Below are 13,795 nucleotides of genomic sequence, written 5' to 3' on the forward strand. Positions count from 1 at the left end.
CACAATCCTCAACATTTTACAAAACGTTCTACTCTGGCAATATTGGGATCTGTGGAAACATGTAGCTATGAGTACAGTTCATGTGGGCTTAAAAGTATAGAAAACACAGCAGGATATAAAGGGCACATGGTGGGTCCTTGTTATTACAAAACTCTCCATTACATAAACCTGGCCTTTATTGGAAGTGAAATGAACATTGTGGGCCACAGGAGTTTAGTGAGTTCTGACTATAGTACTCACAGTAGCAGAAGAGACAGTCTACTTTTATTCAGGATAAAAACAGATTTGCCCTCCAAACACAAAACACTTCTCTTGTCTGTAATGGATCTAATTGCATTTTCTGTACAACAGAAATGTCGATTCCACCTTTAACTGGCAAAGGCAGTCAAATTAAAAGCAATGTTCTTGTGCCAACTCCATTCACCCAGAGGTAAGTGAACATATTTTGGGTCAAATCACTCCAATTCTGGAGTCTTATTCAGTAGTAAAAAAAAAATCTGGGCTCTTTCAGATTAGATGAGGTCCTTGGTCCAAATACAAGACCGCTGTTCATCTGTGCCATGAAGAACCTTTGCCCAGGGTTGAGTGGCAGACTGTGCTCTGTGTTACTGTAAATGTTCAGTAACAGACCTGTTTTGTTTGAACTGATTCAGTAGCTACTTTTAAAACTCTTGGTGGCTCTTTGATGACAGCTCATGAGTTTTGATGGGATGAAGTAGCCTCATTCTCTGGGTTTGGGTCTGAGCACTGTGAATCTGCTGGTGGAAACCCAATCTTTCCATCATACCTGTGGCACGCATGAGCCAAGGCTATTGCAGTTCCTGGCTAAATGGGGGAAATACTCTCTAATTTCTGATATTTCAGTAGGATACTGTGACCCTGTTGCTGTTTATCTTTACAGTTAACCCCTATCTGTTTTTGTTTGTAGTGTTCCTTTCCCAAGTATGCAGCAAGGTTCCCTGGGTAAGTACAATTAGATTGCATAAACGACTGATATATTACATACAACTATCCACTGAACTTGGAAGGAGGAGGAAAGGGAACAGAGAATCCAGGCTATTTATGAATGGATCTGGCTGGATATTTTTTTCACTTGGTTAGCTTTAGTTCAGTTCACATGTTGAATGCCATTCTGATCTGTTACAGGTAATTGGAGTGATGCCAGCACGGACATCTGTAAAATTGCTATTTCCCATCAACCATTTTGAAAGCCACTGCCTGGTGCAGCACTAATCCAAACAAGTTTGATCCCTGTTCTGTGCTGAGTTAGCTGATCTTAGCCAGGATAGGAGCTGGATGCTACAGTTGCCTTTAGGCTCTCTGGTCTGGAAGAATACAGCCTTGGTCCTGGTTGCTATCCAGTGGCACTTATTGGAATGTTTATTTTTATAAATGTTGAAATAGGGATCAATTATGATGTGTTCGCCACGATTAAATATTGAGTTCACAGTCAGTGCCAGACATAAAGAAGGATCTCATGGGTAAAGTTTCAGAGGGTTGATGTGGAACAAAACTGGCAAAATTTCGCAAACCCACACAATTGATACCTAATTTTAAAAAATGAATTCAGAAATTGGCCTTTCCAAAGAGTCAGCTGGGACCAGATAACTGAGTGACTGAAGCTTGGCCATGGGTGCACAAGAGCTGCAGAGCTGATGACAGATTTCTGAGTAAACTCAATCCAGCTGTCCTTTTGAACTGTTTTCATATTTGTCTTTATTCATTCAACAAAAATAATCCTTCCACCGAGTCCTAACACCAGAAGCATGTGGCACAGAAAAGGAGCATGTGGTATTAGGGGCAGAAATAGAGAATGTTTCTGAGTAGAAAATTTCAAAGAGTTAAATAACTAAGTATGTTGTTTTTCTTTAATCTGTTTTGTTTTCACTATCAGTTAATACAAGGACTGGGCTGATGTATTCACCAAGTATATTTGCAGAGGTGGGTGTTTTTCAGTGTTCAGTGTTTTTCAGTTATGTTGCTCCTTATTTGTTTTCTGATTGCTAGTACATCCCTCCACTGTAAAAGCTGTTAGTGCTCCTCCATTACCAAATTCAGGCTATGTTCATCTTTGAGGTCCGGCCACAAGGTTGTCTTGATAGCAACATTGTGCAAGAATCCATTAAGAATTTACAAATTTTAGGTTACTCATGTAGTAAGATATCTCCAGTGCAATCCAGAAATACAATTCTCTGCTTGGGTTGTTCCATTCCAACAGATTTATATTCAGATTGTGTTTGTAGATTGGTTATTAATAACATTTGAAAATATTCCAATGTGGTTGGCATACTCTATGCTTCAGCTATGATCTGGTGCTGCATCTCTTATTTTACATAGTGGGTTTTAAGGCTGTGAAATACACTACCAGGTTTAAGGATTGAAGTTGTGTTTATGTCAACATTTAATAATATGTTAGATAGATGTTCGAGCAAAAGTGGGTTGAAAAATATGGGAAAAAGAGCAACAACATCTTCTGCTTATACAGTGCCTTTAATGCAGTAAAATTCCCCAAGGTACTTCAAAGGAGTGCAATCAGGCAATTTTTGGCCCCAAGCCAAAGAAGGAAACATTAGAACAGGTGACCAAAGAGGTAGGTTTTAAGCAATTTTAAGCAGTTTCTTAAAGAAGAATAGAGAGGTGGAGAGATGAAAAGGGATGTTGAGGGAATCCCAGATTTAGGGCATTGCCCCAAATAGGGTGGCGAAGGAAAAGAAAGATCTACAAGAGGCCAGAGTTAGAGGAATAAAGAGTTCCCAAAGAGGTGTAGAGCTGGAGGAGGTTACAGAGCTGGGAAGGGAAAAGACCTGGAAGGTTTTGAATACAAGTATGCAAATTTTAAAATTGAGATGTTTTTCGACTGGAAACCAAAGTGAGCTGGTAAACAAATTAAATGTTATGTAGTATATTTTGGTATGAAGAACAGGGAGGTCACTTATTACTTGGAAAGTGCATTGGGTAGACGAACAAAGGAACCTCAGAGTATAAACACATCAATCATTAAAAGTTATACCACAGGTTAGTAATGTCCTTAAAATAAGAAAATCAAGTACTAGGCTTTATTTCTAGAGGGATAGAAATGAAAAATAGGGAAGTTATGCTAAACTTCTTTCAGCCCTTGATTAGACTACACTTATTGTACTGCGTGCAGTTCTGGCCGCCATGTTGTAAAAGGATAGAGAGGCACTGGTGAGACTGTAGAGAAGATTTACAGGGATGATACCAGAAATGTGTGGGTATGTCAGGCAAGGATTGACAGGTTCGATCTCTTCTTTTGAAAAGGGAAGGTTGAGGGGTGACCTAATAGAGGTCTTCAAAATTATAAAAGGTTTTGATAGAATGGATACAGAGAGGACATTTCCTCTTGTGGGAAAGAGCATAATTAGAGACCATCACTCTAAGATAGTCACCAAGAAATCCAATTGCTGATTCAGAATAATCTTCGTCAACCAAAGTGTGGTAAGAACGTGGAACTCGTCACCATTGGGTCAAGTTGAAACAAACAGTATGGATGCTTATAAGGGGAAGCTAGACAAGCATTTGAGAGAGAAGGGACTAGATGGTTATGACAATAGATTTAGAAAAGGAAAGTTGAATGGCCTGTTTCTGTGCTCTATATATTATGCAAACAGGAATTGGTGTGAGACAGGATACTGGCAGCAGAGTTTTGAATGAGCTCAAGGTTATTGCCATGCAAGGCAGGAGGTCAGATAGGAATGCACCTGGAGATAACGAAAGCAAAGACTTTATCCAGCCCGTATAAAAAATACTGATATCAGATCAATAGTTTTTAATTTTGCCATTGACTCCATTGTCTAACTATTCTCTTCCTCAGAAGCATGCATTAATACAACTTGTGGAAATTTCCTTTAATACTATCAGTCCAATTATTTCCAATCTAAACAGTCAAATAACACAAAAATGATGCACTTAAAGAACTCCCCCCCACCACCCTAGTTCTTTTGCAACTCTGTTCCTCGGCAAGATTTTGACTAATGTTTGATGATGTGGTGTCTAGTGGCTCCTGAAGTGGCTCAGTGCATTAATCCACAAGGAGCTGAGCCTAGAAAGGGCCCAATTTTGTATTCTCAGTCTGTGCTGAGTCTGTAGTTTGAGCTTTCAAATTGGTTTTAGTATCTGTAGGTTAAATAGATATTGGTAGGAAAATTCAGCCAGCTGGGCATTGGTTTCTGGTTGATAGCTAGCTACTCCTCCCAGAAAGTCTGTGTGCATGAACAGTGGATTGTCAGGAAGATATAATAATTTCCATAATGTTATTTGAATTTATTGTAAAACAGAGTAATATTGTGTCTACGTGTGTATTTGTGTGTGTGAGACTTAATTGAGTCAGAGACCGCTCATCTGGGTGTTGATGTAAGAAGAGGTTAGGTTTGAAATGTCAATTAGGTAAACATGTTGGAATTTTAGAATGTGAAGTCTAAAGGGAACATTTGCATTTTTAAACAAAGGATTGAATTCAAAGGAGGGGGTGTGATGTATACCCAGCCAGCACAAGTAGTAAGAAACAGTGGGCTGAATTTTACCGTCAGCCAGCGGGGGTGGGGCACGCTCGCCAATGTGTAAAATGATGCGGGATGATGTCAGCCGGAACTCCCGACGTCACCGTGCCCCATTTAAATTTTCAGGAAGGCGGGGGTGCAGCAAAATCAGCTGCGCGCCCGCCGACCTGTCAATGGCCAATTGAGGCCATTGACAGGATCCCTTAACCAATTAAAGGACCTCCCCGTCCAACCTTAAGGCTGGCGGGCAGGCCAGGAGCCCCGGCACGCGCTAGAAAAAGCATGAAACATCATCCACGGGCAGGATGAGGTTTCATGTAGGGCTTTAAAAATTTTAATAATGTTTTTTTGGAAATTATGAACATGTCCCAACTCATGTGACATTGTCACATGAGGGGACATGTTAGGGAAATTTTATTTTTCTATTTTGAGCTTTTTCACATTTAAAGCCAATCTCCCTGAGGCTGCACTTAGCCTCAGGGAGATGAGTGCACTCTTTTGTGTGCATGCATGAAAGAACGCACTCTTGATTTTAGGAATCTCCCCCTGCCTGCACAGGGAGCACATCGCACTTCCCTGCAAACGTCACACTGGGCGGGCTTTAATTGGCCCGTCCACGTAAAATGGCGCCATGCCTCCAATTGGGGGCGCTGATCGGAAGCGCGCCCGTATGCTCCTGCCCATCAACTTCCCCCCCCAGACGGGGAGAAAATTCAGCCCAGTGTGTTTATTTATTTTTTCCAAAGATTACTGGTGGAATTAGTATGATAGATTTTTTTTATTAGTAGAGAGGTAAAGTTCACAAAACATAGGGGAACAATGGGAATTTGCATTCAAAGAGGAAAATATGTCTTAAGGAGAGAAGACTGTTCGTAAGAGAGGCAGTTTAGGATCCAATAAATGTGAAAAGCCTGCAGCCTGTATGTACCAAACTGCTGCCTCCAGGGATAAAAACAAAAAAACTGCGGATGCTAGAAATCCAAAACAAAAACAGAATTACCTGGAAAAACTCAGCAGGTCTGGCAGCATCGGCGGAGAAGAAAAGAGTTGACGTTTCGCGTCCTCATGACCCTTCGACAGAACTTGAGTTCGAGTCCAAGAAAGAGTTGAAATATAAGCTGGTTTAAGGTGTGTGGGGGGGGAGCGGAGAGAGAGAGAGAGAGAAGTGGAGGGGGGGGGTGTGGTTGTAGGGACAAACAAGCAGTGATAGAAGCAGATCATCAAAAGATGTCAACAACAATAGAACAAAAGAACACATAGGTGTTAAAGTTGGTGATATTATCTAAACGAATGTGCTAATTAAGAATGGATGGTAGGGCACTCAAGGTATAGCTCTAGTGGGGGTGGAAGGAGCATAAAAGATTTTAAAATATTTAAAAATAATGGAAATAGGTGGGAAAAGAAAAATCTATATAATTTATTGGAAAAAAAAAGGAAGGGGGAAACAGAAAGGGGGTGGGGATGGACGATGGACTCAAGACCTAAAGTTGTTGAATTCAATATTCAGTCCGGAAGGCTGCAAAGTGCCTAGTCGGAAGATGAGGTGTTGTTCCTCCTGTTGGCGTTGGGCTTCACTGGAACAATGCAGCAAGCCAAGGACAGACATGTGGGCAAGAGAGCAGGGTGGAGTGTTAAAATGGCAAGCGACAGGGAGGTTTGGGTCATTCTTGCGGACAGACCGCAGGTGTTCTGCAAAGCGGTCGCCCAGTTTACGTTTGGTCTCTCCAATGTAGAGGAGACCACATTGGGAGCAACGAATGCAGTAGACTAAGTTGGGGGAAATGCAAGTGAAATGCTGCTTCACTTGAAAGGAGTGTTTGGGTCCTTGGACGGTGAGGAGAGAGGAAGTGAAGGGGCAGGTGTTGCATCTTTTGCGTGGGCATGGGGTGGTGCCACAGGAGGGGGTTGAGGAGTAGGGGGTGATGGAGGAGTGGACCAGGGTGTCCCAGAGGGAGCGATCCCTACGGAATGCCAATAGGGGGGGTGAAGGGAAGATGTGTTTGGTGGTGGCATCATGCTGGAGTTGGCGGAAATGGCGGAGGATGATCCTTTGAATGCGGAGGCTGGTGGGGTGATAAGTGAGGACAAGGGGGACCCTATCATGTTTCTGGGAGGGAGGAGAAGGCGTGAGGGCGGATGTGCGGGAGATGGGCCGGACACGGTTGAGGGCCCTGTCAACGACTGTGGGTGGAAAACCTCGGTTAAGGAAGAAGGAGGACATGTCAGAGGAACTGTTTTTGAAGGTAGCATCATCGGAACAGATGCGACGGAGGCGAAGGAACTGATAGAATGGGATGGAGTCCTTACAGAAGCGGGGTGTGAGGAGCTGTAGTCGAGGTAGCTGTGGGAGTCGGTGGGTTTGTAATGGATATTGGTGGACAGTCTATCACCAGAGATTGAGACAGAGAGGTCAAGGAAGGGAAGGGAAGTGTCAGAGATGGAACACGTGAAAATGATGGAGGGGTGGAGATTGGAAGCAAAATTAATAAATTTTTCTAAGTCCCGACGAGAGCATGAAGCAGCACCGAAGTAATCATCAATGTACCGGAGAAAGAGTTGTGGAAGGGGGCCGGAGTAGCTATGCCTGTCTCTTTATGGGGTATGTGGAACATTCCTTGTTCCAGTCCTACTCCGGCCCCCTTCCACAACTCTTTCTCCGGTACATCGATGATTACTTCGGTGCTGCTTCATGCTCTCGTCGGGACTTAGAAAAAATGATTAATTTTGCTTCCAATCTCCACCCCTCCATCATTTTCACGTGGTCCATCTCTGACACTTCCCTTCCCTTCCTTGACCTCTCTGTCTCAATCTCTGGTGATAGACTGTCCACCAATATCCATTACAAACCCACCGACTCCCACAGCTACCTCGACTACAGCTCCTCACACCCCGCTTCCTGTAAGGACTCCATCCCATTCTCTCAGTTCCTTCGCCTCCGTCGCATCTGTTCCGATGATACTACCTTCAAAAACAGTTCCTCTGACATGTCCTCCTTCTTCCTTAACCGAGGTTTTCCACCCACGGTCGTTGACAGGGCCCTCAACCGTGTCCGGCCCTTCTCCCGCACATCCGCCCTCACGCCTTCTCCTCCCTCCCAGAAACATGATAGGGTCCCCCTTGTCCTCACTTATCACCCCACCAGCCTCCGCATTCAAAGGATCATCCTCCGCCATTTCCGCCAACTCCAGCATGATGCCACCACCAAACACATCTTCCCTTCAGCCCCCCATCGGCATTCCGTAGGGATCGCTCCCTCCGGGACACCCTGGTCCACTCCTCCATCACCCCCTACTCCTCAACCCCCTCCTGTGGCACCACCCCATGCCCACGCAAAAGATGCAACACCTGCCCCTTCACTTCCTCTCTCCTCACCTTCCAAGGGCCCAAACACTCCTTTCAAGTGAAGCAGCATTTCACTTGCATTTCCCCCAACTTAGTCTACTGCATTCGTTGCTCCCAATGTGGTCTCCTCTACATTGGAGAGACCAAACGTAAACTGGGCGACCGCTTTGCAGAACACCTGCGGTCTGTCCGCAAGAATGACCCAAACCTCCCTGTCGCTTGCCATTTTAACACTCCACCCTGCTCTCTTGCCCACATGTCTGTCCTTGGCTTGCTGCATTGTTCCAGTGAAGCCCAACGCAAACTGGAGGAACAACACCTCATCTTCTGACTAGGCACTTTACAACCTTCCGGACTGAATATTGAATTCAACAACTTTAGGTCTTGAGCTCCATCGTCCATCCCCACCCCCTTTCTGTTTCCCCCTTCTTTTTTTTTCCAATAAATTATATAGATTTTTCTTTTCCCACCTATTTCCATTATTTTTAAATATTTTAAAATCTTTTATGCTCCTTCCACCCCCACTAGAGCTATACCTTGAGTGCCCTACCATCCATTCTTAATTAGCACATTCGTTTAGATAATATCACCAACTTTAACACCTATGTGTTCTTTTGTTCTATTGTTGTTGACATCTTTTGATGATCTGCTTCTATCACTGCTTGTTTGTCCCTACAACCACACCCCCCCCCTCCACTTCTCTCTCTCTCTCCGCTCCCCCCCACACACCTTAAACCAGCTTATATTTCAACTCTTTCTTGGACTCGAACTCAAGTTCTGTCGAAGGGTCATGAGGACTCGAAACATCAACTCTTTTCTTCTCCGCTGATGCTGCCAGACCTGCTGAGTTTTTCCAGGTAATTCTGTTTTTGCTGCCTCCAGGGACTGAGGTTAAGAGAACTCACTTTGAATCTGACTGTCCAGGGGATTGTTTAGCTTGCTGGTGTCCTTTAAAATCTATGGACTGAATTTTCTGGTTGGTGCGGGGGGCGGAGCGGGAGCAGGAGCGGGCATGGGTGGGCACAGACCTTATCGCTGCCTGTGATTGGGTCCACGCTGCCGTTTTACATGGGTGGGCCAATTAAGGCCCACCCAGCATAATGCGAAATTCCCGAGAATAGTAGGGGTGGGCGGGCGGCAGTGGGAGTGCTTTGTCCGCCTGGTCCAATAGCGACCCGGCTGCCTGTTTATTTAAAGTGCTGGCAGCCTTTGCAAGCCTGCTTACAATAGCAAGTGGAAGGCTTCTGGTGAGCAGGCCAGTCCGGAGGGTGGGCCAGCGGAGCAGGCCAGGCTGGAGGGTAGGGCAGTGGGACAGGGTAAGGTGGGGGGGACAGTGTGCCCCTTATTTTTCGGATGACTGCCTTGCTGCCCTCCTCAAGAGAGTAGCAGCACAGCAGGAGATGCTGCTTCCCCAGGATGGGAGGAGGAGACCCACCCCCACATGACGAAACGTGCCTGGGAGGAGGTGGCGGAGGTGGTGAGCACCCGTGACGTGGTGCGGCCCACCTGGATCCAGTGTCGCAAGCGCTTCAACAACTTGCGCTCTGGCAGGGTGAGTACCATGTTGGTATTGGTCATGTGACCCAGCAGGTCATCTTATACCCCTGCTGCCCCCCCACCTTCCCCCTCCAAGTCTGAGTGTAGTGACTGCATTGAATCATCGATGGTATTTGTCTTTTGCTGGGTGGGCCAGCAGATATTGCCCATGCTGAGGTCAGCCTGAGAGGGTGATGAAGAGATGTATTTTGCCCCCGCAGCATGTGTTACACTGAGTCCCGCATGACTAGTTTGGGATCAACCTGGAGGAGCTGCACCTAGGCGCTGTGTTTGAATTCCAGAACAAGTCCAAGTCAGGGTGATGACATGCTGGGAGGGCAGCTTCAAAGTGGCATGACGACGAACCATCTGCTGCACTCTGTGCTCCACGTGCTTGCGCCTCCTTGCTATGGAAGGATATACCATGTGCCTAATGTGATGTAGGAAGCATGTATCCAAGGGGGCGGTGGGGGGGTGTGGAGCAGGCCTAGCGTCTTTGTGTGAGTGTTCGGCAGCAGCGAGGTGAGGAGGCTCTGGAGTCCTGATATGCCCGACTCTGGTTGGTGTGGGCCGTGCGCGAAGAGGGTCCATGTGCAATTTGCACTAATCAATGCTCGTCTCTCATTTTCAGGAGAAGAATTCTCATAACGCGGCAGAGCTTGCGAGGACTGGCGACAGGCAGGCACAGATCGCCATTCTTAGCCGCTTCGAGCAGGAGGCCCTGGATCTGGAGAGGCACCACGCGCCCAGGTCCACTGGTGTCGGTGAGGCTCGGGTGCCACGGCCAGGTAGTTATGCCCAACAGTGAGGTCAGCATTGTTCTCCCAACAGCCATAGCACTGCTGAATGTTAATTGATTTAAATTTGCAACATGGCTTGATGATTGGTTATGGAAGGATGAGCGCATAATAATCCGGGGGACAGGGATGCATTTTGACATTGTCTCCACGTTAACTGATCCACTGCCCTTGTTCTTCCTTTCAGCATCATTGGAGCAGGGCCGGGAGGAGGAGCAGCAGGTGCCTCCTCTCACACCTGAGGGGGCCTGAAGTCTCACCAACATTACAGCATTTCTGCGAGGCAGGCACCAGTGCAGATACTAGCACCTCGGTGGGAATTCGAACATTGGCTAGCGTCCTGGGGCACAGTGACGAGGGCACTTCACAGTCACTGGTGGAGCTGGCAGAGACAGAGAGTGCCCATGGCGCCAGCAGTTGGAGGACTGCAGGGGACCAGGCACATGCTCAGTCGATGCCTGATGATGTGCCTCTGGAGTTGTCTGCGAAGCAGCAGGTGCAGGAATTGTGGCCAAGTGTGCGGGAGCATCTCAGGGAGATACATAAGCTTATGATTGGCTTGGTCTCCGTGGTGGAGAGTCTACGTGGACGATCGCCGAAGCAATGAGACACATGTCCGAGCGCCACGCGTCCTCCATGGAGAGAGTGGCGACTCTCTTGGAGAGGTTACTCCAGGAGACCTGTCAGGCTTCCTGTGGATGCTCTCGGACCAGTAAGCCCACACATCGGCATTGACTTCAGCTGGTCAGTGCCAGTGTGGGAGATGGTTTGGGCATCAGCTTTCCCAGCTCAGTGCCCATCCATCCACGGTGAGCAGGGAGGTCCGAAGCGACCTCATGTCGGCGCAGCAGTTGCCTGTCGTCTCTGCGGGCACCTCTCAGGGCACTCTGGATAAGAGCGGCAGCTCCTCTGCCCCTCTCCCAGTGACCATACCATCCGGTGAGGCTGTGACAATTGGGGAGATGTCAGCTGAGGAACTGTCAGCTCCCCCCCAGGCGGGGCCAGCACAGGCTCCACGGGCCAGAGGACGACTGCTAAGATCATCGAGGCCAACAGGACAGCAGAGTCAGCAGCTGTCTCAGATGCCACTCCCAGCAATGGGGGCAGCACCAAGACGTAACACCCAGAAACGAAAACATAAGGTACCTTATGTACACCATGGGTTTTTCACTGGTGTTTTTGTGCTCACCGAGATGACGTCCTTATGATTTGTTTTGATTTGTAACGCTATTCTCTTTTTTTTGGAATAAGTTGGTTTGTTTGACATATTAAATTCAGGTATGTCACCATGGCTGAAGGTGCCTCTTTTCTTCTGCATGTGTGTGGTTCCCAAAACTATAATGAGTGCTTTGTTGGACATTCAGCTTTATTAACAAGGCCCTTAGTGACTGTGTTCCTAACCTGGTAGATTTTGCAATTTGTTGTTGAGTATTGAGCCTACAGCGCAGGCTTGTCCTAGTGGTCCATCTGTGGTGTGCTAGTTGAACGTTCGTTGGATTAAAGCCTCCCAGGTATCTCTGCCTCCCTGGAGTATGCCCGGGTCAGTGTCTACCTCTTCAGCATTTCCCTGTGCATGCTCATCCTCGGACTCACTGCTGGACTCATCGTGTGCAGCCACAGCCACCGAGTCGACATCTTCATCATCTACTGCGTTCCCCCTTTCCAGTACAAGATTGTGGAGAGCACAGCATGCAACCACTATCACTGAGACACGATCTGGAAGGTACTAGAGTGCGGTCCAGACATCGGAAGCGCACCTTGGGAAGACTGATGGTTCTTTCCACCACAGCCCTTTTGATGGCGTGGTACCTATTGTACCGCTGAGCTTCTGTTTTTCGATGGCGGAGAGGCATCATGAGCCACCTCCTGAGGAGATAGCCCTTGTCACCCAGCAGCCATCCATCCAGCCAGGCTGGAGCACTGAAGAGCCCCGGCACCTGGGAGTGTCTGAGGATGTAGGGGTCGTGGGAACTGCCTGGGTACCTTGCACAGACTTGTAAAATCAGCATCCTGTGATTATACACTATCTGCACGTTCATGGAGTGGAAGCCCTTCCTGTTGACGATGGCACCGGGCTCACCTGCTAGCGCCTTGATGGCCACATGTGTACAGTCTATTGCACCCTGGACACGGGGGAAGCCTCTGGCTCGCTGTGTCTGGCTTGCCTCGTCCCAACGGCAGTGGATGAAAGTCAATGCACGTCTGAACAGAGCGTCTGTAACCTGCTTGACACAAGTGTGGACAGCTGATTGGGCGACACTGCAAAGATCACCCACCAACCCCTGGAAGGAGCCAGAGGCATAGAGGTTGAGGGCAGCTGTGACCTTCAGAGCCATTGGCATGAGGTGTCCACCACACAGTTAGCGGGGATCTCAGGCCCTATCATCTGACAGATACAGTTGACTGTCTCCCTTGAGAGACGGAGCCTCCTTCGGTACTGCACCTCAGACATATTGAAGTAGCTGCTTTCGCCACCTGTATACCCTGGCAGCAGGATAGTGGCATCTTGTGCAGCCCCTTCTGGATTGGGATACCTCTTAGCCCTGCACCACTTGTGCCTGTGCCTCTCCTCCCAAAGATGGCTCCTCTGGAGGCTGACTGTGCACTCCTGGCCCCCTCCCCCTTCTAGTCCTCTCTTCCTCCTCAGAGGACCTGCCTCTAGTGGACAGTTCAGCTCCCATTCCCAGGCAAAGGGAAGGCTTCCTGAAACCTGCAGGCCCAGAAAAGATTACTCGCTGCAGAGTGCTGACCTGAAGGTTAAGAATCCAGGAAAAGCAGCTGATATGCATTTTGAAGTACTGCAGATCACAAAGGCAAGTTTAAAAAACTTTCATAAATAAATACTTGACTGTGCACATTTGTGACCCCACTGATCCCTCTTATCCCGCTCATGGATAAGGTTTATACAAATGTGTCCTACCTGCCTGCCCTTTGTGCCCATGCGCCAACCCGAAAATTGCACGGGCACTGAAAAATCGGCATTGACTGGGGAGCCAAGGGCCTCAACTGGCTCATTAATTAATGGTGGGTGCGCGTTGGACATCATTGCACGCCCACCCAGTGAAATATCGCAATGGCGCGTGGTGATGTCGGAATGCTCGCCTGACATCACCGTGCATAATCTTATGTGTGGGCGTGTGGGGCCTGCCCCCACATGCCAATGAAAAAATCCTGGCCCATGTGTCTTAATGTTGCCTTAACAAAAGTGTAACTGCGAGTTAAATTAATCAGGGGATTTAGACGTTATTATAGTAATTATCTGTTGACATATGTATGTGCTTATAATCTTTTCTTTTATTAATAAATGTTTAATTTAGTTTTATAAAAACCTCTTAAGACTCGATGGTCTTATTACTGAATTCAAAGCCCGCATTTCGAAACATATAAATTGGAAATTACTTGTGACAATTGTTTCAAGGTTCCCTCTGGGATTTGAACAGCTCAGCATTTACCATCTGTTGTGTCATAACAGGGTGTGGACAAGATCAGGCTCAATTGTAGTATCCTACATAGTTAAAACAGCCTGCCCAGATTGATTGTCTACATTGACACAGGAGTAACAGCCACATAGGCAAGTTACTAGAAGGCACAGGTATCTGAAAA

General features: G+C 47.2%; 1 protein-coding gene across 1 annotated transcript in view; it reads left to right on the forward strand.

Moving 5' to 3' along the window:
- The window catches only part of LOC121290074 (B-cell linker protein-like), a 54,701-nt gene that overhangs the window by 29,187 nt on the left and 11,719 nt on the right, over positions 1-13,795 (forward strand). Inside the window, exons 9-11 of the mRNA XM_041210229.1 lie at positions 352-430; positions 929-963; positions 1,895-1,941. Of these exons, the coding sequence (XP_041066163.1) occupies positions 352-430; positions 929-963; positions 1,895-1,941 (161 nt within the window). The remainder of the gene's footprint in view (positions 1-351; positions 431-928; positions 964-1,894; positions 1,942-13,795) is intronic.

Source organism: Carcharodon carcharias, chromosome 17, assembly GCF_017639515.1.
Source record: "Carcharodon carcharias isolate sCarCar2 chromosome 17, sCarCar2.pri, whole genome shotgun sequence".
NCBI lineage: Eukaryota > Metazoa > Chordata > Chondrichthyes > Lamniformes > Lamnidae > Carcharodon > Carcharodon carcharias.